General features: G+C 67.6%; 1 protein-coding gene across 2 annotated transcripts in view; it reads left to right on the top strand.

Annotated features, from left to right (window-relative positions):
- The window catches only part of FGFR1 (fibroblast growth factor receptor 1), a 28,591-nt gene extending 6,919 nt beyond the window's left edge, over positions 1-21,672 (top strand). Inside the window, exons 2-18 of one of the 2 annotated variants that reach the window (XM_068920717.1) lie at positions 1,549-1,760; positions 10,203-10,466; positions 11,676-11,759; positions 11,877-12,052; positions 12,896-13,019; positions 13,448-13,638; positions 14,661-14,805; positions 16,289-16,485; positions 17,149-17,294; positions 17,387-17,508; positions 17,654-17,764; positions 17,887-18,077; positions 18,191-18,313; positions 18,509-18,579; positions 19,392-19,529; positions 20,236-20,341; positions 20,464-21,672. In XM_068920717.1, the coding sequence (XP_068776818.1) occupies positions 1,549-1,760; positions 10,203-10,466; positions 11,676-11,759; positions 11,877-12,052; positions 12,896-13,019; positions 13,448-13,638; positions 14,661-14,805; positions 16,289-16,485; positions 17,149-17,294; positions 17,387-17,508; positions 17,654-17,764; positions 17,887-18,077; positions 18,191-18,313; positions 18,509-18,579; positions 19,392-19,529; positions 20,236-20,341; positions 20,464-20,640 (2,578 nt within the window). In that variant the 3' untranslated portion in view covers positions 20,641-21,672. The remainder of the gene's footprint in view (positions 1-1,548; positions 1,761-10,202; positions 10,467-11,675; positions 11,760-11,876; positions 12,053-12,895; positions 13,020-13,447; positions 13,639-14,660; positions 14,806-16,288; positions 16,486-17,148; positions 17,295-17,386; positions 17,509-17,653; positions 17,765-17,886; positions 18,078-18,190; positions 18,314-18,508; positions 18,580-19,391; positions 19,530-20,235; positions 20,342-20,463) is intronic. The other variant, XM_068920718.1, reaches the window with a different exon arrangement.
- Positions 21,673-23,601: the final 1,929 nt, after the last annotated feature.

Genomic DNA, 23,601 nt, shown 5'->3' with positions numbered 1-23,601 from the left:
GCACCCTTCTCCCGCGATGGGACTCGCCCCAGCGCGGCTGAGCTGCTCACGGCTCTCCCTGGGGAAATTTCCACTCCTTCTGGCCTCCCCGCCGTTGCGCCTCCCGTTCGTTTGCAGTGCGGTCGCTCCGGGCGCTCCGTTTTTGGAGCTGCAGGGAGTTCGGAGCAGGAAGCAAAACCAGCTCCCCTGCCCCGGCCTCCTGTGCAAAGCCCTGGGCTGGGCTCGCCGCGGGCAGCCTGGCGCTGGCTGGCAGCGGGGCTCCGGTGCCGGCGGCCTCCCCTCTCCCCCGCACCCTTTGTCTGCGGCTGTTTGCTAGGGAGCGAACGGCTTCCCGCGCGGGGAGCGGGGCCCGGGTGCGCGCCGGGACGGCCCGCGGGGCAGGCGGACTGCAGGGCCGAGCAGGGAGCTGCCCCGCCGCCGAGCGCCCGTTGCAACGTTGGCCGTGGAAGCCGGGGGGATTCTCCCCGCGCAGCCGCTCCGAAAACAGCTGTCGGTGCAAAGAGATCTCCTGCACATGTCAGCGCGAGCGGGAGGCTGAGGAGCCCCGCTAACCCCTTCAGCGCCAGCCGAAGCCCCGGGGCCGGGGCAGAAGCTGCTTGGCTGAGGGAGCGCGGTTGCACGGACAGCGCCGCGGTTTGGTCTGGAGATGGGGGATTTGCGCAGCGGGAGGCCTCCGGTGAGATACCTGTTCTTGGTCTTAACGCCCCGGTTTACATCTCTGCCTCGGAAATTGTTAAACCCTCAAAGGGCTGCAGGAGCGCGGCTGCCGGATTAGCCGGAGCGGCAGAGCTGGGCTGGGGGGGCTGCAGCGCCCCGGGGGGGCTGGCGGTACGCCCGGGGCCCAGCGCGGGCATCCCTGCAGGTTTCCTTACTCTCGCGCGCTGCCTGGGAGCAGAGATGTTTGCAGCAGCAGATGTGAAGACAAGGAAGAGACGCCGGCAGACGTTTGCGGGCGCTGCGCCTCCAGGCAGGCTCGCGCAGGGAGAAGTGGCCTGATTTCCAGAGCTGGGCAGAAGCCGCTCTCCTGTCCCACAAAACTTTCCAAGATTTTAAGATTGCCCCTATTTTGCTTCTGGGAACAGTTAAAGAGAACTAAAAAAATTCTGGGATCTGCCACACCACGGAAGTCCAGCTTGGGTCAACTGGGATGTTTTGCTTCAAAAATTTTGCAGCATTTTCATCTCTATTAGAATTCCCCTTTTTTAGCACAAACTTGAGTGTGGAAAGAGGAAAGCAGAAGAGCAGAACCTCCCCCCCCGTTTTTTTAAACACCTTTTGGAAATTTCCCCCACCCTTCTTGGAAATTTTGCTTAACTGCATTCTGCTTCACCAGCAGCTGTAGCCCTCGGCACCTCAGCGTTGCCTGCGGCAAAGCGCAACGCGAGCGCGGGGTGCTTCGGGCTGCCGGGGTCCGCGCGGGCTGCGCGTGCACAGCGCGCTGCCTGGGGCGGCGAGCGGACACGGCGGCGGCCGGGGCCGTCACGCGCGGGGCTCTGGCGCTCGTCCGCTTGCCGGGGCCGGCCCTGACTCTCGTTTCCCCGTCGGCAGGTCGGAGGGGCTGGCAGCCCGCAGCAGCGCCCCGCAGCGCCCCGGCCGGCCGGCGAGCCCGGGGCCCCCATGGAGCGGGAGTCGCGCAGCCCAGTCGCCCAGCAGTAGCCGCGGAAGTGGGATGTTGACCTGGAGGTGCCTCATCCTTTGGGCTGTGCTGGTCACAGCCGCGCTGTCGGCGGCGAGGCCGGCCCCAACCCTGCCCGACCAAGGTAAGCGAGCGCCGCCGCCGCCGCCGCGCGGGAGCATCCCCACGCCGGGCGATGCCGCTGCTCGGGGAGCGGCGGCGGGCGGCTGCTGGGACAAGAGGCGCCTCTATTTCTTGGGAGCGGAGCCGGGGTACGGGGCGTCTGCCAGGCCTCGCAGGAGGAGGATTGCTCCTGCAGGAGCAGGCAGCGCTGCGCGGCTGCCTGAGCGCCTTGGCGGCCGCACGCCGGCGCTGCTGGCCGGGGGGTGAGTCGTCGCTGCCGAAAGCCGTTCAGACGGGCTCGGAAAACGCGAGCACGCACCCAGCATCGCCGGTGGGCATTTTAAATCAGGGGAAAAATTGCAGCAAAACCCGGTGTTCGTGGTTTGGCGAGGGAAACAAAGCACCCTCTTTTTTCCCTTGGGAGGAGATAAAGCGGGTGCCCCTGGCCCGCAGGCCGGCCCTGGGCTGGGGAGGGGAGGCCGGGCAGCGCGGGAGCGCCGGGGCTCCCCGCGCATCCCTGCGCGTCGGCGGCCGCCCGCCGCGCCGCTGCTCCGCGGCCCCGGGGAAACCAGAGGTGACTCATGCCAGCTTCCGAGCCGCCCGCGGGCGCCTGCCTGAGCCTGGGAGACCGCGTCCCCCAGATGAGGGCATCCCGCTTGTTTTTAATCACGGTTTCTCCCCGAAGGCCGTGCAAGGGCCGGGGTTGGGGGGGACGTTGGGTCACGGCCCTTTCTCCGCCCGCGCCATGGGCACCCGCTTCCCCCCCCCGGCGGGCTGCGAGGGTTTGGCTCTTCTGCGGCGAGGCAGAGGATGGACGGTGCCGGCTGGCTGCAGTTACGCCCGCACGTCTGTCCGGTGGGCACCTCTCTGCTCGACCCCCCAAGACCGCGCAGGGGTGCGCGTCCCCGCGGCAGAGGCCGGGGCCGGCGTCGGAGCGGCAGGAGCCCCGGTCGCGCGCAGGGAGCGCGCAAGAGCTGCGGCCGTGCCCGTGCCGCCCCGACGCCTCCCTCGCGGGCAGCCTGCGCCGAGGTTTTCCCATTGGCGTGCTGGCTCCCTGGCCTTGTAGCTGGTGCGGCTGGCGCAGCTCCGCATGTTTTTCTCAGGAGGCTGCTCCTGCTGCAGGAGGTTTCCCGGCAGGCTTTGGAGCAGGCAGCCCGGGGGCCGCGGGCGGCTTGGGGCTCTGCAGCCGCGCGGCAGCTCGCCGGCGTTGAAGAGGTGCCGTGCCCAGCCTCGACCCAGCTGTGACGCTAGGAAAGCCGCCCGGGTTTTCCTGCCCAGCGCTAGCCAGAGCGAAGGTGGCTGTTGGGGGGCTCGCCGCGGCCACCTGAGCCCCGGCGAGCAGCGTCCGGCGCGGCGACGTCGCGAGCAGGGAGCTGGGCCCTCGCCAGCCTCCTGCCAGGGCGAGCAGTGACGCCGGCCAGCGCTTCCCGGCGCGGCTCTCGCCGGCGCTGCCCGATTAGTGCCAGCGCGGGAACCCCGCTGCGGCACGGCCGCCCCTCGGCCTCCTGCTCCGGGTCCGCGCCCGGGAACGAGACGCCATGGCGGGAGGGTGTCCCCGCGGGTCCCGGGGGTTTGGGGACGCTGCAGCAGGAGGGTGTCCCCGCGGGTCCCGAGGGTTTGGGGACGCTGCAGCAGGAGCATGTCCCCGCGGGTCCCGGGGGTTTGGGGACGCTGCAGCAGGAGCATGTCCCCGCGGGTCCCGGGGGTTTGGGGACGCTGCAGCAGGAGCATGTCCCCGCGGGTCCCGGGGGTTTGGGGACGCTGCAGCAGGAGCGTGTCCCCGCGGGTCCCGGGGGTTTGGGGACGCTGCAGCAGGAGCGTGTCCCCGCGGGTCCCGGGGGTTTGGGGACGCTGCAGCAGGAGCGTGTCCCCGCGGGTCCCGGGGGTTTGGGGACGCTGCAGCAGGAGCATGTCCCCGCGGGTCCCGGGGGTTTGGGGACGCTGCAGCAGGAGCACGTCCCCGCGGGTCCCAGGCCTTTGGGGACGCCGCGGTGGGAGCACGTCCCTGCGGGTCCCGGGGCTTTGGGGACGCCGCGGCGGGAGCATGTCCCCGCGGGTCCCGGGGGTTTGGGGACGCTGCAGCAGGAGCACGTCCCCACGGGTCCCGGGGGTTTGGGGACACTGCAGCAGGAGGGTGTCCCCGTGGGTCCCGGGGGTTTGGGGATGCTGCAGCAGGAGTGCGTCCCCACAGGTCCCGGGCCTTTGGGGACGCCATGGCGGGAGCACGTCCCCGCGGGTCCCGGGGGTTTGGGGACGCCGCAGCAGGAGGGTGTCCCCGCGGGTCCCAGGGGTTTGGGGATGCCGCGGCTGGAGCGCAGCCCTGTGGGTCCCAGGGCTTTGGGGACGCCGCAGCAGGAGCACGTCCCCGCGAGACCTGGGGCTTTGGGGACGCCGTGGCGGGAGCGTGGCCCCGCAAGACCCGGGGGTTTGGGGACGCTGCAGCAGGAGCGTGGCCCTGTGGGTCCCGGGGCTTTGGGGACGCCACAGCAGGAGCGTGTCCCCGCGGGTCCCTGGGCTTTGGGGACGCTGCAGCGGGAGCACGGCCCCACGGGTCCTGGGGCTTTGGGGATGCCACGGCAGGAGCGTGTCCCTGCAGGTCCCAGGGGGTTTGGGACGCCGCGGCAGGAGTGCGGCCCCCACGGGTCCTGGGGGTTTGGGGACGCCGTGGCGGGAGCGCGGCCCCGCAAGACCCGGGGCTTTGGGGACGCCGTGGCAGGATTGAGTTCCCGGAGCCTTTTCCGTCTTGTCCGTGCGGTCCCCAGGGCAGCGGCGACGGGGCTCGGGTCCCCCTCCGCGGCGGAGGCAGCAGCTTTCCGGACTTTGTTCTCCATGTTTATGGGGTTTCAGTTTACTCCTGGTTGTGAGGCAGCTAAGCCCCCTTCTCAGGGAGCGCGTAATCCCCCGCGCTTGCCCGGGGCCGACGGCCCCCGCCTGCGCTGCAGAGGAGGATTTTAAATCTCCGGCCCGCCTCCTCCTCGTGGCATGGGCAGGGGGGTGGAAACTCTGCCTTTGTCCGGCCCTTGCTCCTGCTATTGAAAAATCTGCAGCAAATAAAATATTAATGGGCACTTACTGTATTTTATAGTTACCTAAATTTGGAGGTGGTAAAAAAATCTAGTTAAGGGGAAAAGCCAAGAAATTTCCGTGAGCAGCCGTCCATCGCCCTCCCTCACAAAGCCAGCCTTTGTCTTCAGGTTAAATAGAAACCTGCAGAAAATTGCAGAGGGGATTTTTCCCCCCCTCTCTCGCTGTCTGCTATTGTCCTCTCCCAGCGCCGGGGCATGTCCAGGGCTCCGGCTCGGCCGCGTGGCTGCGCTGGCGGAGCCGGGCCGGCGCTCCAGGGCGCCGGGCTCTGCTGCGCTTGGCGCTCCCGGGGGGTTTCCTCCGGGTGCAAAAGCAGCCAAACTTCAGAGTCACGCGCGCGCTCAGCCCGGGCCAGTGAGGAGCAAGGAGCCATTCCTCCTCCTCCTCCTCCTCCTCCTGCTCCTCCGGTGCTGCTGCTCGTCTCTGCCCCACGCGCCTGCCGTGCTTGCCAGCAGGAGCGTGCCGGGCGGACGTGAGCGTTGCATGCAAACTGCACACGTTGCACGCAAACCTGCTCGCCGCGGCTTGCCCCCGCCGACGGGGGCGGCCTTGGGGGCTGCTGGCGTGAGCTCGGGATGTGCGGGCTCCGGGACGCCCCGCGAGGGTCCTCTCCCGGCGCCACCCGCCGCAGCGCCCCGGCGGTGGCACGGCGAGCGCCGGAGGTGCCGGGGAGGCCCTGGCTGCGCCCTGGCTTTGCGTCCCCGTCTGCGCCGCTCGCCCCCGTTCGCTGCTTCTGCAGCGCTCGGCGTCCCGCAGGCAGCCGGGCACCGGCTCTAGCGCAAGGGGCTCCTCGCTGGGGGCAGCCGAGAGCAGGGCCCCGGCCGAGCCACCAAGCCGCCTGCGCTTTTGCTGCCGGCGGCAGCAGCCCAGGACGTTAGCGGCCCCCCTGCGCCTCCGGCATGGCAGCCGGCGCGGAGGAGGTGCAGGCAGAGCCCGGCCCCGGGGAGCGTCCCGGGCCCCCGCTCCGCTGCCGGCCCCCCGGGCGTCGCGACATCGCGCCGCTTCCCTCCCTCCCCGCCTGCCGAGCCGGCGTTGTTCCCCGCCTCCGCCTGCCCTCTCGGATGCTGACGCCCCAGCCCTTAATGGAGGGGGAAAAAGAAAGAAATACGAGTCTTGGGGAAAAGCAGCAGCGTTGCGCCGTGTGAGCGCGGCTCCCAGCCGGGCGCCGAGCGCCGGGACCTGCAGGGTCCGTTGGGAACCGGGTGCGAGCGCCGGAGCTGCCGTCCCTGGAGGGCGCCTCTCTGTTGCAGAGGTCTGAGCGGGGCCGGGGCTGACGCCCAGGGGAACGGCACGGATTTATTCCAACCGCTTTGCAAACTGCCAGCCTGCCCGGCGATTAAACGCTGCTTCATTTCATGCACGGCCTCGAAAAAGCGGGAGTGCCCGGAGAAGGGCATAAGCTCCCCTCCGCCCGGCACAGGACGCAGCCCCCGACGGGAAGGCACGAGCGATGCTTATTCCACGCGGCCGCCCCGGCGGTGGCGGCGTGCAGCCGCGGGCAGGGCCGACCCGTTTCCCAGCGAAGCGGCCCGCTTTGGGGCGTCCTGCTCCGGCGCAGCCCCGGCTTCGGCAAGGCGCAGGCGGCGCCTGGGCAGGAGCGAGGACGCGACCTGCCTCGCGCACCCGCTTGCTGCAGCGCGTGCCGCGGCCCCGGCGCCCGGCTCGGCGGGGAGCAGCCCCGGCGCGGGCGCCCGGCCCCCGGCCATCGCCCCAGCACGCCCCCGGGCAGCCCAGGGGGGAAAGCAGGCAGAGACACTTTTTAAATAAGAAAGAGCCCAATCCCCCATCCCGGTAAGCGCTTCCTGTTGGGATTAGCAGAGCTGTTGGGCATGTGTGTGCTTTTTCTTCAGGAAATACCTTCAGTAAGCCCTGGTGGGGTTTCCAGGGCAACGGGCGGGAGGACCTGCTGATCTCAGCCTTTCAGGCTTTATTGTTCCCTGCATCGCTTTGTTGGCTGCTTTATTGCAATCACTCTGGCAAACACAGCAGTTTGCACTGTTTTGTTAGGGCTGAATGCAGAATCTCTACATTCTGATGGCTGGGTCTGGCGTGGGGCCATTTGCATGCAAAACCCTCAAAAAAAAAAAAAAAAGGTGGTGGAGGGGGAGAGGGGCTGCACTGAGAGCCGGGCTGAATGCGGCAGGGGTAAAGGTTAATCTGTGCTGCTCCTCTCCCTAAACGCTGCTCCCCGCCTGGCTCCCATCCCGTCCCCGGGCTGGGGGAGGCAGAGCCGGCGCTGCCCGTCCCTCCCAGGGGCCAGGCCTCCCAAAGCCAGTGACAGTTATATGAACTTGGTGACACTCACCATCTGGCTCACGCTTGCCAGACTGAACTCGGTTTCTAGTTCCATTTCAAAGCTGGAATAAAGTAATAAAACCACTGCAGGCTGCTCTGGCCGTTACATCACGCATCTCCTTTTCAGGCTGGTTTCAAAGGCAAGGCGCGTTCCTGCAGGGCTGCAATCGCCCCTCATCCCGCCCGGGCCGGGCCCGGCCGGCAGGTTTCCCCGGGGCTGTAAACGCTCCTCCCGGCCGCCCCGCGCCGGGGCACGGGGCACGGGGGACGCTGCTCTGCCGGCGGGCTCGCGTTACGGCCCTGCCCTGAAGAGCTGCTTGACTTTAAGTTCGGAAGGGGAGAGCAGATAGGTTAGCTGCGCCAGAGCTACCCTTTGCCGGTTTCTCCAGGCACGTGCGATCGTCTCAGAGCTGGCGAGTTTGCTTTTGAAAACCTTCGTCATGAACAAACCTGCTGCGCCTGCCCCTTCCCAGGGCTGCCCCGGGCACCCGCTTCCTCCCCTGTCCTGCAGCGTCACCTGCAGCAGCCCCCGAGGCGGCCGAGCGCTTTGGGAAGGGGTAGGCTGGCCCGACGCGGGAGATGGAGAAGGTGCGGTAGCCTCGGGGCACCGCGGTGCCGCCGGACCCTGCCGGCAGCCGAGGGGGCGGCGTTGCTGCGGAGTGCCCCTTCGGCACCCTTCCTCGGGGCCTTCGGAGGCTGCACTCGGGCTGCGTCTCCGAGCGGGATTTTGTGCAAGGGCTGCCGCGATGCCGGAGGAGCCGGTCGCAGCCCTGCCGGCCCCGCGCCAGCCCCCGCGCCGGCGCCCTGAGCGAACCGGGCCGCGAATTCCCGCTTAGCCCGGGAATTCGTTCCCAGGCTGTTCCCTCCTGCCTTGCCCTCCGCCCGCGCGCCCCGCTCCGTCACCTCGCGCCCGACGCCTCCGGCGCGCCGTTCCCGCGAAGCGGCCTCGGGCTCGCGCCGGCCCCGTCACCCTCCCCGGGGTGCAGGCAGGTTTCCTTGCCGCTTTTCCAGGCGGTTTTGCAGGCAGGAGCCCGTCCCAGGGCCTGGAGCAGGCTCGGGAACAAGACGAGGGGTTTCTTTCTGGCTAACACTAACTTTGCCCCGTCCCAGCGTTTGTTTAATTACGGGGGACACCGCCAGCCGCAGCGGGACCCTGAGGGTCCCACGGCTTTCTCCGTAAGAAGTGGCTGTGCAGGAGAGGCCAGAGCGCAACGCTAGCCGGGTCCGCGCCGCGCGGAGGGGCAGAGCCGCGCGCAGCCTGGGCCGATGGGGCTCCGGCTGAGCTCGCGCCGCTCCCCGTCGGCCGGGGTCTCGCGGCCGTGTTTGCCGCTCGCTGACCTTGCTGCGTTCGGAAAGGCGGCCCGGGAGCGGGGGCCGCGGAGGCGGCACGACGGAGCGGCGCGGGCGGCCGGTCGTCTGAAAGGCAGATCGGGGCCGGGAGAAGTTCCTCGCTGCGAGGCTGCAAGCGAGGGAAACGGGGAAAGCGGCCTTGGAGAAGCAGGAATCTTCCGCCCGCTGCCTGAAGGGCTCCTGCCAGTTGAATCTTCCGCGCTGAAACGCTCTGTAAGCGCCTCGTCTCGCTGATAGCGCCGAGGCAGCGGCGCCGGCGTCGGCCGGGTGAGCTGAGCTCTTCCCCGACGAGCTGCTTTCGCTGAAGTCTTGAGCAAAAGGAAAAAGGAAGAACTCTAGAGCTGCTCTCCCATGTTTTTCCCCTGAAGCTTCTCATCCGTACAAGAGAAAGAGACGTGGCCGCAAAACAAAGTGCAGATGCCGGTTTGGTAAGCTGGAGTTTCTGAAAAATTGGCCTGTCATTTCTGGCAAGACGAAGCTGCCGGCGGCCTCGAGGAAGGTGCTGCGTCGCGGCAGGAAGAGGAGCAGCGCCGTGCGGTCAGGCTGTGGAGGCGAGCGCGGCGCCCGGCGGGCCGCCCGCTCCTTGCGGAAGGTGGCTTTTTGCAAGCGGCAAGACGAGGAGCGGTCTTGAACTCGGGGAGCTGCGTGCCTGGGTTTCTCCGGGGGCAGGAGAGCAGGACGCGCTCGCCTGCGCGGCCACGTCAGCTCCCCGCGGAAGAGCAAGGCGCTTGCTCTCGGCCCGGCGGAAGCCGGCCTGGCACCAGCCCGGAGGGCGGCGAGGCCCCGGAGGCGCTTTGGAAACGCGGGGCAGGCTGCGAGGAGAGCGGCGGCACGGCCTGTGGCGCCGGTGCCGGCGGGGAGCGGGAAAAGACGCTCGAAACCTGGATGCTTCCCGCGCGCGGGCACCAGGCGCCCTCCGGAGCCAGGACCTGGCGAGCAGCTCTCGCCCCACCGCCGGTGGGCAGTGGACGGCCCCCGAGGACTGAGCGACCCTTCCGCGCCCAGGGACCGGGGCGAGTAGATCAGCAAGCCCCGGGGCGGAGAGAAAGGATCTTTGTGCTGCTAAGGCACGTGTTCCCCGGGGAGCAGCAGCTGCGCTCTCCCTGGCCCCGAGAGCCGGCGACGCGCCGCCTCCAGCGGGCACCTGCTCCGCCGGGAGCTCCCCCGGCCGACCCTCCGCAGCCGGGCTGCTCGCGCGCCACCGGCCGCCGCTGAGCTGAGCCGCCTCCGCGGCGCGGCCAGCCTGCCCGGCGGCCGCCCCCCTCCTCGGGAGCTGCCGGCGACGTCTCCAGCCGCCCCTTTCTCCCTTTCTCCCCCAAATCTGCTTCCTCGCTAAAAAAAAAATAATAATAATTAAAAAACCCCCCAAGCCCTTTGCCAAAGCGCATTCCTCCCCCGCGCAGCTGGGCCAAGCGGTGCTTAGCCAGAGGCCGAAGGGCGCATGACTAGTTTCTAACCCCCCGGCTAACGACCGGGTTGCACCGCCGGGGCGAAGCGCTTAATCCTGCCGCAGCCGCTTTTAACCTCTGTGCCCGGCTCGCCGCGCGCCGCCCGGGCTGTGCCGCTCCGGCGTGCGGGCGGGCTCGATGCGGCCGGCCGGCCCCGGAGCCGGCGGAGAGCCCCGCCGCGCGCCGCCCCACTAACAGAGCCGCCGCCGCCGCCGCTCGCAGCATGCGCTGCCTCCGTCTCCCTTCCTTTTCTCCTCTTTTCTCTCTCTCTCTCCTAACTCTTCCAGTTCTGCCCAAAGCGAAAATCGAAGTGGAGGCCCATTCAGCCCACCCTGGGGACCTCCTCCAGTTGCGCTGCCGGCTGAGAGAAGACGTCCAGAGCATCAACTGGGTGCGAGACGGGGTCCAGCTGGCGGAGAACAACCGGACGCGCATTACCGGGGAGGAGGTAGAGGTCAGGGACGCTGTGCCCGAGGACTCGGGGCTCTATGCCTGCATGACCAACAGCCCCTCGGGGAGCGAGACCACCTACTTCTCCGTGAACGTCTCAGGTTCGTAGCGGTCCTGGGCGCACAGGGAAGGGGCAGCCCCGGCGCCCGGCTGCGGAGCAGGAAGCAGAAAACCTCTGCCCGCGTGCGCGCACGTCTGCATGCTCGCCGGCACGCGTGCCGGCCGCGCGCGGAGCAGCGGCGCGGTGAGTTCGGGGGCTGGCGGAGCGTCCCTGGGCGGCGGGCTGCGCCGGGGCGGCACGGCGCGGCCCCGCTCGCCTTGGGGCAGGCGTCCTGCGGGCACGCCGGCTCCCGTGGAGGAGTTACCGGCCATAACTGCGCCGGCGGCGGCGTCCGCCGCGGCGCAGGGAGCAGCGGCTGGAGGGCGGCGCGCCGCCCCGGGCCTGGGGCACGGGGCGCCCGAGCGCTCCCCCGGGGAGGGGACGGCGCGCGGGGCGCGTCGCCTCCGCCCTTGCAGAAGGGCGAACGGCTGCGGCGTTTTCCTGCTGCCCCCGCGCGACGGGGCGGCCGGCCGCAGCGGAGCTCGACCTGGCGCGCGGCTGCTCTGCGACGCTCTCGCCGCCCAGGTCCCGCCCTGGTCCTTGCCCGGCGCGAATCCGGGCGATGCCTTGCTCCTGCAGCCCGTCCCCGTGCGGCGCGTGCTTGGCGATAGCCGGGTTTACCTGCCTCGGGCCGGCAGGGGTTCGGCCTGCCTGCAAGAGCCGGCGCGTGCTGGGCTCGTTTACGAAGCGTAGGGCTGAAAAAGCAAACGAAGCTCGATGTCGGGAGCGATCAGCTGGGGCCCGGGGACGTGGCTGTGCCTGCAGAATCCGCTGGTGGATGGGTGTCAGCGGGCGCCGGGGAGGCCACCGCGCCGGGGAGCGCAGCTTGGAGCGCTCCCGTCCTGAGCCCGGCCCAGGCGCCTTCCTGCTCCGGGAAGCGCGAGGCTCCCCGGCTCGCGCCGGTGCCGGCTCGCCGCGGCGGAGGGGGCTGAGCCCTGCTGAGCTCTGCCCTGCGCCGGCCGGCGAGCGCGCCGCCTCCGGCACGGGGGCCCCGGCGGAGGCGCACGGCGGCCCGCGAGTCCCAGTGGCCGTGCCACGAAGGCGCAGCAGGAAGGGGCGCTGCGAGCCGGCGGGGAGACCGGCCCGGCAGCCGCGCGTCCCTCCGGCGGGCTCAGCGCGACCGCGGCGCCGGGGCGCCCGGTCCCCGGCCGGATGCACGGGAAGGGGTCCCCGCCGCCGGCGCTGAGCCGCCCTGTCCCTTCTCCTGCAGACGCGCTCCCCTCTGCCGAGGATGACGACGACGAGGACGACTCCTCCTCGGAGGAGAAGGAGGCGGATAACACCAAGCCGAACCGTACGTGAGAGAGGGGGTCGCCCGCCTGCTGCGCCAGCCCTGCCTGCCCCCCGCCGCGGCCTTTGGGGTGGGGGCGAGGGCCAGCCCCCCGCTGACCCCTCCGCTCTGGCTCCCCAGAGGCCGTCGCGCCCTACTGGACCTATCCCGAGAAGATGGAGAAGAAGCTCCATGCCGTCCCCGCGGCCAAAACGGTGAAGTTCAAGTGTCCGTCGGGCGGGACGCCCAACCCCACGCTGCGCTGGCTGAAGAACGGCAAGGAGTTCAAGCCCGACCACCGCATCGGGGGGTACAAGGTAGCGGGGGCTGGCGGGGGGCCGGTGGAGCGGGCTCTCGGCACCCCACCGGGACCCTCTGCCGCGGGGCTCGGGCCGGCCAGGACCGGGCTCTTTGCAAGGAGCCGGTGCTGAGGGCTCGTGCGGGGAGGAGGAGGAAGAGGAGGAAGGAGGAGGAGGAGGAGGAGGAGGAAGAGAGGGAGGAGGAGGAGGAGGAGGATGAAGAGAGGAAGGAGGAGGAGGAGGAAGAGAGGAAGGAGGAGGAGGAGGAGGAGGAGGAAGAGAGGAAGGAGGAGGAGGAGGAAGAGAGGAAGGAGGAAGAGAGGAAGGAGGAGGAGGAATGGGCTCTGCAGCTTAAGAGGCACCGAGGCGCCTGCTCGCACAAGCCCCAGGCCCCTGGCGGGGGCCGATGGGCCCCTCGAGCATTCCTAGCCCCACGGCGGTGACCTGCTTCTGGGTCGTGTCTGCACCAGCCTCGGCCTCTGCGGGCGGCGGAAGGAGGGCGAGACGAGCCTGCCTTTCCCGTCTTGCGCCTGGTCCCGCGGCCGGACCCCGTGGCCGGGCTCGGGGGTCCCTGCGGGAGGGCCGAGCGGCGGCGAGGTGCCGGGGCTGCGCCGGCAGCCAGCGTGAAGTCTTCTCCAGGAGGATGCGCTGGCCCCCGTCTGGGGTCTGAATTCGCTCCCTGGCGCGGGGCGGGTGGCTTTAGCGCTGCTTCGCTTGTGGTCCCGGGGGACCCGGGGCAGGTCCAGGCTGCAGGGCCCCCCTGGGGCAGGGCGGGGGGCTGGTGACCCCCCTTAGGGGGCCGCAGTCAGGAGGGGAAGGGGAGCTCGAGCGGGGCTTTACGGGCTCGGCCGTCGCCCCCAGGTCCGCTACGCGACCTGGAGCATCATCATGGACTCCGTGGTGCCGTCCGACAAGGGCAACTACACCTGCATCGTGGAGAACAAGTATGGCAGCATCAACCACACCTACCAGCTGGACGTCGTGGGTGAGGAGCCGGGGGACGGGGATGCGGGGGGCCGGCGGCCGCCGAAACCCGCCCGCCGGCGCCCGCTGTCCTGGGGCTGGGGGCTCGCCCGGAGGCTCGCCGCGGATTTCTGACTGCGGTGGAAATAATTCCGCAGGCCAGACAGAAACTTTTTCTAATCGCCTTATTAGCCATAATTCCCAGCTGGGAAGGCTGGTCTGAGCAGTTCCACATGTGGAGCTGCTCTAAATGCCAGTAAATGAACCATTAAAAATGTGATTTAATTTGATTACACTGAGCAAACTGAAGGGAACAGGCAGCGAGGGGGACAAAGGGGCCTCGCGCTAAGGTTGCTCCGACCTCCGAGCCCCCAGCCCAGCCCCGCCGCGCCGCGCTCGGCCCGGGCCGGGCAGGGTTTGTAAGGGCGCCCCGTGTCTGCCCGGCCCCAGAGCGCTCCCCGCACCGGCCCATCCTGCAAGCCGGCCTCCCGGCCAACAAGACGGTGGCGCTGGGCAGCAACGTGGAGTTTGTCTGCAAGGTGTACAGCGACCCCCAGCCCCACATCCAGTGGCTGAAGCACATCGAGGTGAACGGCAGCAAGATCGGCCCCGACAACCTGCCCTACGTGCAGATCCTGAAGGTAAAAAGCCCCGGCGGGAGCCTGCGCCGCCGGACGGGGCATCGCGGCGGCGGGAGCCTCTCCCGCCCCAGGGGCGAGCCGCGGACGTTCCCGCGGAGGCACCGAAGGCACCGGGGTTTGGGGCAGGGGCTGGCCGCCTCCCCGGGAGCCGGCGCGGCCGAGCCCCCGGCACCGGCGCCCTCGCTCCGGGCGCTGCCGGTTTCCGACCGCGTCAATGTGACTCCTGTGTTGTTGGTTTGTTCTAGCACTCGGGGATTAATAGCTCTGATGCGGAGGTGCTGACCCTGTATAATGTGACAGAGGCGGAGAGCGGGGAGTATGTTTGTAAGGTTTCCAATTATATTGGCGAGGCCAACCAGTCTGCGTGGCTCACGGTCACCAGACCTCTGGCAAAAGGTAATCGGAAGAACGCCCAGTGGGATGTTTCCTTGGACAGCCAGTCCCCAGCGGTGGAAAACAAAAACTCTGGGCTCTCTTGTTTCTGCTGTATTTCTGGTGCAAAAAGCCATGGAAAAATACTCAGCCTGGCCGGCTGGGTTTTGCGGCCCGTCCTCCCTCCCCGGTGTTTCTGCTGTCGCTGCCCGCCGCGTTGCGCGGAGGTGCCCGGCCGCCCCCCGCCTCGCACCCAGCCCCGGCGCCCCGCCGGCGCCCGGCTGGGGACGACGTGGTGCCGCCGGCCCCGGCCGCCCCCTCCTGTCTCCGTCCTCGTGCCTTCCCATGTCCCGAAACCACGCCGGCCGGCTCTTCCTGAGGTCCATTTTTCCATGCCGCCCATTGCCAGCATGTTCAGATGGGCAGGAAATTCAGTTTGGTGAAGGGTTTTTAACCAGCATCTCCGTAGCTCCGCCTGGATGAGTGGTCATCCTAAGGGTCTCTTAACAGGTCTGCAGTGGTCTCTGTCTGCTACCCGGGGGTCTGGCAAATGAGACTGTGCTCCTCCCTCCTCTCCTCTCCTCTGGCCTGCTTCCCAGGAGATCTCATGTCGTTTGCTTGTCCGTTTTTGCTTCCATTTTTCCTTCTAGACGGCTGGAGTTAACACAACAGACAAAGAAATGGAAGTCCTTCACTTAAGGAATGTCTCATTTGAGGATGCTGGGGAGTATACATGTTTGGCGGGTAATTCTATTGGGATCTCCCATCACTCTGCATGGTTGACAGTTCTCGAAGGTATATACTCCTTTCCCTGTCCCTTTCCTCCCTCATTTCCGTGTTTGATGACGTATGCATTGGGGTCCGGGAGAGAGCAGTGCTGGGGGTCCCCCTGCCCTAATGACTATCGAGGGCCTCGCGCGCCACGGCGGGCGCCCCCGGGGTGCCGGTCCTGCTGGTGGGAGCGATCGCGGGGCTGGTTTCTGCAGCCGGAGAGGGGAAGAGCACACGGCCCCCTGCGCCTGGCCCCGCCGGGGCGCTGCCCGCCCGCTCTCTCCCTGGCCCAGGCCATGCATACCTGGGTGAATTTAACCGGGTGCCTCTCCTCGAACAGGCAGCTCCCACTCCCCTGGGCAAGGCCGGCGGTTCCTCCCTGCGCTTGCTGTCCCGCCGCGCTAAAACACAGCAGAGGCGGCGAATGCACGGGGAAAAAAGAAAAGTTGGGAAAAGGGCCGGTGGCGCTGCTGCCCCGGCTGCGCTCCCGCGCGCCCGGTCCCGGGCGGGAGGAGCTGGCCTTGCCCTGCAGGACTGGGCCGGCGCGGGGCCGCGTGTCGCTTGCGGCGTGCTGCCTGGGCACGGCCGCCGCGCGGCTTCGCCCCGTTGATGCTGCTGCCCAGCCATCAACGCCGCGCTGACCTACGCCTGATAACAGCCGCCGCGGAAAGTTTTTGGGGCGTTGCGTGCCTGTTGCTTTCCAGCCAAAAACTTTCCCGTTATCAGCTGCAGCTCTGTCCGCCGGGTGTGCTCGCAGGTGGTGCCTGCACGAAGCTTGGGCTCCCTCTTGCACCGCTCTGAGACTCTGCTCTTCTGGGGGGGGGGTCGGGCTGGGGGGTCCCGCGCGCCCGCGGCAGCCGGGCGGCCGCAGCTCCCGCGCACCGGACCGCTGCCGCTGCTCCGAGCCGCTCGCTCGCTCGCGGGCGCTGCTCTGCTCTGCTCTGCTCTGCTGCGGGGCGGCCGGCGGGCAGAGCCTGGCCCCGCGGCCCCGAGGGGAGGGAGCCCTCGTCCGCGCCTCCCGGCTCCGAGCCCGGCCGCCGGAGGAGCTCCTGGCTGCTCTGCCCTGAGCTCCCCGCTGATTTATCGGCAACGCCTGGACTCCCGCAGATCCGGGTACCCGTCCCGCCGCGCTTGTGGTAACTCTCCCGACCCCGAGAGATCGGCAGCGCTGCGTGCGGGCAGAGCCCAGCCCGGGAGGGCACCTCCGCGGAGCCCGGCACGGGAGCCGACGCTCAGCTCCTCCCGTCCAGGTGGCACGAGGTCCCCGCCGGCCACGCCAGCCGCCGGCTCCTCTCCCGTCCCGCCCGGGGGGGTCACAGCCGCGGCCCTTCCCCGCTTCCCCTCGGTTCGGCCCAGGTCCCCGCGTTGCACGGCCCGGGAGCAGAGGGCAGCGGGCTGCCGGTGGGCCGTGCATCCTGCAGCGGCCGCCCGCCCCGTCCCTCCGGCCCCGCGGCGCTCGCCGCCCTGCTCCGTGCACCCCGCTAACGCCCCGTTCACGCCGACCCAGCTATTGAGGATACACCTGCCATGATGACTTCCCCCCTCTACCTGGAGATCATCATTTACTGCACGGGGGCCTTCCTCATCTCCTGCATGGTCGTGACCGTCATCATCTACAAGATGAAGAGCACCACCAAGAAGACCGACTTCAACAGCCAGCTGGCCGTGCACAAGCTGGCCAAGAGCATCCCGCTGCGCAGACAGGTAACAGAAAGTAGAGAGGGGGTTTGCTTGCACCTACTGCCCCATCCTTGGCGAGACGTGCCCTTTCCTGGGGGAGGGACAGCAGGGACGGGGGAGTTTTGTGGGTCAGGATGGACGGGGGAGACCCCAGGGCCGCCCCGGCCGTCTCCGTGCTGCTCGCGTGCTGCTGCCAGCGGACGGGCTCTGCAGGGAGGCTGCAAGGCCCCCGGCACGTTCGGAGGGGAACGGCCAGGTACCCCACGGCTCTCCGCCAGCCCGGCCGGGGTCTCGGGGTGCTTCGTGCCCGTCCGCCCTGTCCGAGCAGCCCGGCCAGGAGCGGCGAGCGGAGCCCCTCCTCGTCCTCTGCTCCTACAGCAGGGGTAATGGGAAGCGCTGGAAGGATTTACGGCAATTTAACGCTTGAGCAGAAGAGCGTATTTTACCCAGCAAGGAGGCAGGCGGACTCCCGGGCTGCGTATTTTGTGCTGGCAGCCTGCGGGAAGTTACTTCCGAGTAGCCGAGCCCCGCTGCACCTGGAAGCGGGGCCGCCGCCGGCGCAGGCGGGCGGTCAGAGCCGCGGGTCCTGCTCCGCGCCGCCGCTGCCGCCGGGCCGGTCCCGCGGGAGCCGCGCGCCGGGGCGCCGCGGCCCGAAGGTAACCCACGGCCCCTGCCTCCCCGCTGCAGGTCTCGGCCGACTCCAGCTCCTCCATGAACTCGGGGGTGATGCTGGTGCGGCCCTCGCGGCTCTCCTCCAGCGGCACGCCGATGCTGGCCGGCGTCTCCGAGTACGAGCTGCCCGAGGACCCGCGCTGGGAGCTCCCGCGCGACAGGTGAGGGACCCGGCGGCCCCCGCCTGCCCCGGGGGTCCGGCTCTGCGCCGCCCCCGGCCGCTGCCCTCACCGCGGCGCCTCCTCCCCGCCAGGCTCATCCTGGGCAAGCCCCTGGGAGAAGGGTGCTTCGGGCAGGTGGTGCTGGCGGAAGCCATCGGCCTCGACAAGGACAAGCCCAACCGCGTGACGAAGGTGGCGGTGAAGATGCTCAAGCGTAAGTCTGCTGCGAGGAGGGCGGCTGCGCCCGCAGCGCCGGCCAGGGCCGGGTGCTTCGGGTGCGGACGTGCCACGGCGGGGGACGTGCTCCGGCCACGGCTCCCCGCTGCCCGTGACCGCTGCGCCTTTCTCCATCGCTGTAGCCGACGCCACGGAGAAGGACTTGTCCGACCTCATCTCCGAGATGGAGATGATGAAGATGATCGGCAAGCACAAGAACATCATCAACCTGCTGGGAGCCTGCACGCAGGACGGTGAGGGCACGGTGCCTCGCGCCGGCAGGGCAGGGGGCCGAGCCCGCGGCGGGTGCCCGGCCGGAGCCCCGCGCTGCCCCGGCGCCCGCGAGGTGCTCAGCCCCGCTCCCTCGCGCCCCCAGGCCCCCTCTACGTGATAGTGGAGTACGCCTCCAAGGGCAACCTGCGCGAGTACCTGCAAGCCCGGCGGCCCCCCGGCATGGAGTACTGCTACAACCCCACCCGCGTGCCCGAGGAGCAGCTCTCCTTCAAGGACCTGGTGTCCTGCGCCTACCAGGTGGCCCGGGGCATGGAGTACCTGGCCTCCAAGAAGGTGAGCAGCTCGCCGTGCCCCTCGGCCGGGCCGCGCACGGGGGATGCACCGCCAGCAGGCGGGCGCAGCCGGGGCGAGCTGGGAGCTGGCTCACGGCCCCCCGCTCTGCTCAGTGCATCCACAGGGACCTGGCGGCCAGGAACGTCCTGGTGACCGAAGACAACGTGATGAAGATCGCTGACTTCGGCCTGGCCCGCGACATCCACCACATAGATTACTACAAGAAGACGACAAACGTGAGCGGCGCGGCTGGGCAGCGCTGGGGGAGGGCTTTTGCTGGAGGAAGCACAAGGGCAGCGCTTGGAGACGGGCGGTCTCCGAGCACGGGAATGCCCTCACCCGGGCTGGAAATGCCACGTCCTCATTACCCCTCCCGGACCCACCTGCTCCTTCTTGGCACTGAACTGATGGGGGACTTTCTTGCACCCCAGGGTCGCTTGCCAGTGAAGTGGATGGCTCCAGAGGCCTTGTTCGACCGAATATACACTCATCAGAGCGACGTGTGAGTAGCCAGCTGCAGCGTGTGCGCTCCTTGCGTGGCTTTGCATGGTCGGGAGCTTCTCAAGCACTAGGTTGGATGAGGGTCCCGCTGGGGGTGGGAGATGGTGAGCCAAAATCGCTGCTCTAAGGGGAAATTCTTGCTTTGCCCTCTCTTGGGCAGGGGCTCAGCGACGTGGCTTCAGTGATGCTGCCCCTTCTCGCCACCCCGGCGCAGCAGTGCTGCTACTGCTGGCCGTGCTGCCCAAGTCCCGCCACATCCTACAGAAGCAGTGTCCTGCCCTGCTGTACCCACCCAGCAGCTCTCGTGTGCTGCTGAATCTGGTGTTATGGGTATATTCGCAAAGGTCAAGGGTACCAGATGTGGTTTGCCTGGACTCAATGAAAATCAGAGAGAAGATTTTGGATCCAAATTATTTGGCAACGGGACTTGTCTTCCAGAATGAATCGAAGCTGTCAACCCCAGCTCTGTCCCTGCCTGTAAACAAACTCTTAAATGTCCCCAGAGATTGTAAACTGGTGCCTGAGCTCCTCCCGATGTGACCCACGAGAGCCGAGCTCTGCCGTGGGGTTCGCCGGGGCCCGGCTGGAGAGGCCAGCGGGTTTGCGCTAGGGTATCGAGAACCTGCATTTGGCGTTGGGCGACGGACGGCACCCTCCTCTGCTCAAGGGATGCAGAGGAGAGAGCCGAGGTCCCAGGGCTGCTGGAGCCGGGTCTGTGCGCCAAGGCAGCGGCCCAGGGCTGCCCTTGCAGTCTGCCCAGATGCAGCTTCCTGCAGCTGAACAAGCGCCCGCCCTGCGTTTGCTCCCGGGCAGGTGGTCCTTCGGCGTGCTGCTGTGGGAGATCTTCACGCTGGGCGGCTCGCCCTACCCCGGCGTGCCGGTCGAGGAGCTCTTCAAGCTGCTGAAGGAAGGCCATAGGATGGACAAGCCCAGCAACTGCACCAACGAGCTGTGAGTGCGGCGCTGAGCCCGGCTCTGGCAGGCGCCCCACGGGCGCCCGTGCCGCTTTCCTTCCCCTTCCTCGCCGGCCCCGGGCTCCCGCGGCGGCACCCGAGCTGGCGCGCTGGCGCGGCCAACGGCGAGGGGTCGGCCAGCCTCCTCGGCGGTGCAAGCGCCCCGGCCGGGAGCGGAGGCAGGTGCATGTTTGGGAGCGGGGCAGATGTTCAGTTATTTTCCCACCCGCTCCCAGCCCTGCAAAAATACCAGCTAAATCTGTTTGCAATAATCAACATCTCCTTTTGTCACTTCTCAGCAGGAGTGAATACCAAAATGACCCCAGAGCAGGGACGAACTTAGCTTTTGGTTACATCCCCCTCGTGAAACAACCCAGTGTCCTTCCCAGCGCGCAGGGCCGGGAGGGAGGGCGGCGGAGTCCTGTTCCTTCCGCGAAGGATTAACGCTAAATCCTGGAAATCCCCTCTGCGGGCTGCCTGCGTCCCAGCCCCGGGCGCAGGCTGCTGTCCGAGCGCGGCCGGGAGGGGAGAGCTGCCGCCGTGCCGCCCACGCTCGCGGCCCGGATCCCCGGCTTGCAGCGCCGCGGGGCGGCCGGCGCTGCTCCGCTCCGCGTGCGGCCACGGCTCCCGGCCGCTGCCGGCAGGACCCCAGCCCCGGAGCGGCAGTTCCCGGCTCGCATCTCACGTCCCCTCTCCCCGCACAGGTACATGATGATGCGAGATTGCTGGCACGCCGTCCCCTCGCAGAGACCCACGTTTAAGCAGCTGGTGGAAGATCTGGACAGGATCGTGGCCATGACCTCCAACCAGGTAGGAGAGCCGGCGCGGGAGGTCCCGCACGCCCGGCGGGCAGCGTTCAGCCCAGGTATCCGGGCACTCCTGCAGCGCTGCAGTCCAGCCTGAGCACGTGCACGGGGGTTTGTCCCTTCCAGGAATACCTGGATCTCTCCATGCCGCTGGATCAGTATTCCCCCGGTTTCCCGGACACCCGCAGCTCCACCTGCTCCTCGGGAGAGGACTCTGTTTTTTCTCACGACCCCCTCCCGGATGAACCTTGTCTTCCCAAGTACCCGCCTCAGCACACCAACGGCGGACTGAAGCGACACTGAGGTTGGCACTTCCGAGCGACAGACTGCAAGCTGCGGCGCCCGCGCCTGGGTGTGCACGCGCGTCTCTGCCACGCAGGCTGCAGGCACGATGCTGCCTGTGCAGCCCGCAGTCGTGCTGAGCTATTGCATAAACGGTTTCAAAGACACAACCATAGCATCTCACGTAACCAAAACCACCTACGTCTCATGCCAGCTTCTCCTGCCACCTTAGCTGTGAACTCTCTGCAGCCCAAAGGTTTTGTTTTCAGGTTTTTTTTTTTTCCAACTCTCTTCCATAAAATCTGTGCTTGAATATTTCCACTTGGTTAAACCTAAATCCTCCTCTTTGGCCAGTGCCGTGCTAGAGAGCCAGCCACCTTTCCCGCAGACAGCTTCTGGGAAAAATGACGTCCTAGCAGGGCCTGGAAAGCTGGGCTTACAAAAACCACGTGATTTGCAACGTCGACAGCTCAATAAGCTAAAGCCAGCTCTGAGCAGTGGATTTCTGTGGCAGCTCAACAGCTGATGAGGAAGCGCAAGTGGGAAGCGCTAGCGCGCTGGAAGCATCTCCCGTGCGGTCGGCACAGGAGCCCCACCGCTATGGATCCTGCTGTGCGAGATGGCCTAAGGCTGGTCCCGAGAGCTCACTAGTGCCAGTACCAATTTGCTTTGCTGAGCAGACTTAGGGTACCTTGGAAGTGGGAGATGCACCATACACATCTGCTCGGCACTGATAATAGAGGCAGCCAAATACACCAGTGCTAAAAACGAGAGTCTTGTGTACATAGCTAAAAATATGTATAAATATGAATATATATTTACATGTCTTTTTAAAAGGGTTGTTACCAGAGATATACCAGTTTGGTAGTAAGGTACTAGTGGCTGGTAGATATCAGTTGCTATAAAAAAAAAAGTTCATATATTTTGCTACTTTTGCTGTTTTTATTTTTTTAAATTATGTTCTAAACCTATTTCAGTTTAGGTCCCTCAATAAGAATTGCTGCTGCTGCTTCAGTTTTATATGGGGTTTTATTAAACAATAATAATAATGTGTTGATGCCTTTTGGGAATACGTTGTCATTATATAAATGGCCTTTCCCTTCACCTCCCTAAATCCCCGTGCGGGCTCTGGTGCTCGGGGCCGAGGGGCCCCCGGCGATGCCCGCACTCGGGCACCGCCTGCGAGCTCCCGGTCACCGTGCTGGTGCGTGGGCTCGCAGCAGCAGGGCGCCAGGGAGCCGCTGCGCCCCGCGCTTCAGCCAGCGCCGGAGCCGGAGCTGGGACTCTGCCTCTGGGGAGAGGAGAGAAGCCCCTTTCCCAGCCATAGCCACGAGACATTTGCTCTGTATAGGAAAGATCAGATGGCCTCAGTGTGTGTGCAGGCGTGTGCCTGCATGTGCATGCATGTGCAGGCGTGTGCATGCATGTGGAGGCGTGTGCATGCATGTGCAGGTCCCTCGCGCTGCCCCGGCTCTGCTCCCGGCACGGAGCCGCCGCGCAGCCCCGCTTCCCCGGCCGTGCCCGCGAGTGCCTTAGGGGCGCCCGGCCCGGGGCTGCCCCGCGAAGGCGGAGAGGAAGCCTCGTCCCCGGCACCCTCGCCGCCGGCTCTGCTTTTGCCACTTTTGCCGGGCACCGCTGCCGGAGCCGTCCCTCCAGCAGCGCTTTCTGTGCCGTGACACCCCAGCCCTGCCTTTTCCTGGGAGCAACAAGTGCATTTAGGGGGCTCCTGGGGACGTTTGGTGGCGTGGATGCGAGCCAGCGCTTTTTCGCTGTGCCGGGAGGGGACAGAGCTTTCCTTCCCGGGCCGAGGCTGAGCTCGGGGGAGGCTGGCCCTGCCGCTGCCGGGGCCGGCGGCGAGCCCGGAGCAGCCCCGCGGGGCGGGCGGCGAGCGCGCCCGTCCCGCCTCGCCGCTGGCGTCGAAACTCCAGAGCCAGGGCGCTATTACTTGAAAAGTTTATTTTGCCTTTGTATGGAGAAATATTATTTGTTGTAAACTCTTCTGTAATGAATCTGGAATTCTTGTAATTATTAAAAGACTTTAACCACGACTTCGCAGGAGCCTGGCGTTTTGCCCCGCGCGCCGGGGGGCCGCGGGCTCTCGCGGGTCCTGGGCCGGCGGCTGGCGCAGAGGCTTCGCGCGGGCGAGCGGACCGGGCAGCGCGGCGACGGCCGGTACCTTCCCGCCGGGGCGCCAGCGGCCGGAGAGCGGCTTTGGGGCAGCGGCGCGGGCAGAGCCTTTGGCTCACGCGAGCTGCCAGGCGGGGAAGGAAAATGTCAAAGGAAAAAAAAAAAAAATCAACTTTCTCCTTTTTAACCAGGGAGGTGTCCGTCCCGGCCCGCGGCCAGCTGCGCCGGCGCTTGAAACGCGGGACCGCCACCACGGGAGCGGGGGGCTTTCGCTCACCTGGGCCGGCCCCGCGAGGAAGAGGAGGCCCCGCGGGCATCCTCTGCCCCGGTGGGCGGATGAGCCGCGACTCGGGCACGCTGGGCAGGGTTTCGGCCCCCGACCGGCGCGAAGCCTCTGCAAAAGGTGCCGTGATCAGAGCTCGCTTTTGGGGAGCGGGACCCCGGGACACCTGCCCGGCCGGCGGCGCGCGGCAGGGCACGCTCCGGCCGTCCCGGCGGGCCCCTGCCACGTCACCCCGCCGGCCGAAAACCGCGGCTCGGAGCGGCTGCCGGGGGCGCCGGGGGCAGCGCGGCGCGGGGGCTGCACCCCGGCTCCCCGAGGAGGTGGGCGCCCCGGCCGGGGGCGGCGCGCGCTGGGGCCGTGCCGGCGCGCTCGCCCCGTGGCAGAGCCGGCGGCGCAGGCTGCAATCCAGCCTGCGCTCCGGCATCTGCAGCCGGCCCTCCCTCGCTGACGCAGGCGCTGGCTGCGCTGATTACATTTCTACGTTTTACTGTCTTTTTCTCCTACGAGGGTGAATCTGGTGCCAACTCCAGCCTGTTTGCATTTAAATTTGACCTGCTGCCTCCAGCAGTTGT

The sequence above is a fragment of the Struthio camelus genome, chromosome 27, assembly GCF_040807025.1.
Source record: "Struthio camelus isolate bStrCam1 chromosome 27, bStrCam1.hap1, whole genome shotgun sequence".
Classification (NCBI taxonomy): Eukaryota; Metazoa; Chordata; class Aves; order Struthioniformes; family Struthionidae; genus Struthio; species Struthio camelus.
This window is presented reverse-complemented; position numbering and strand designations above follow the sequence as displayed.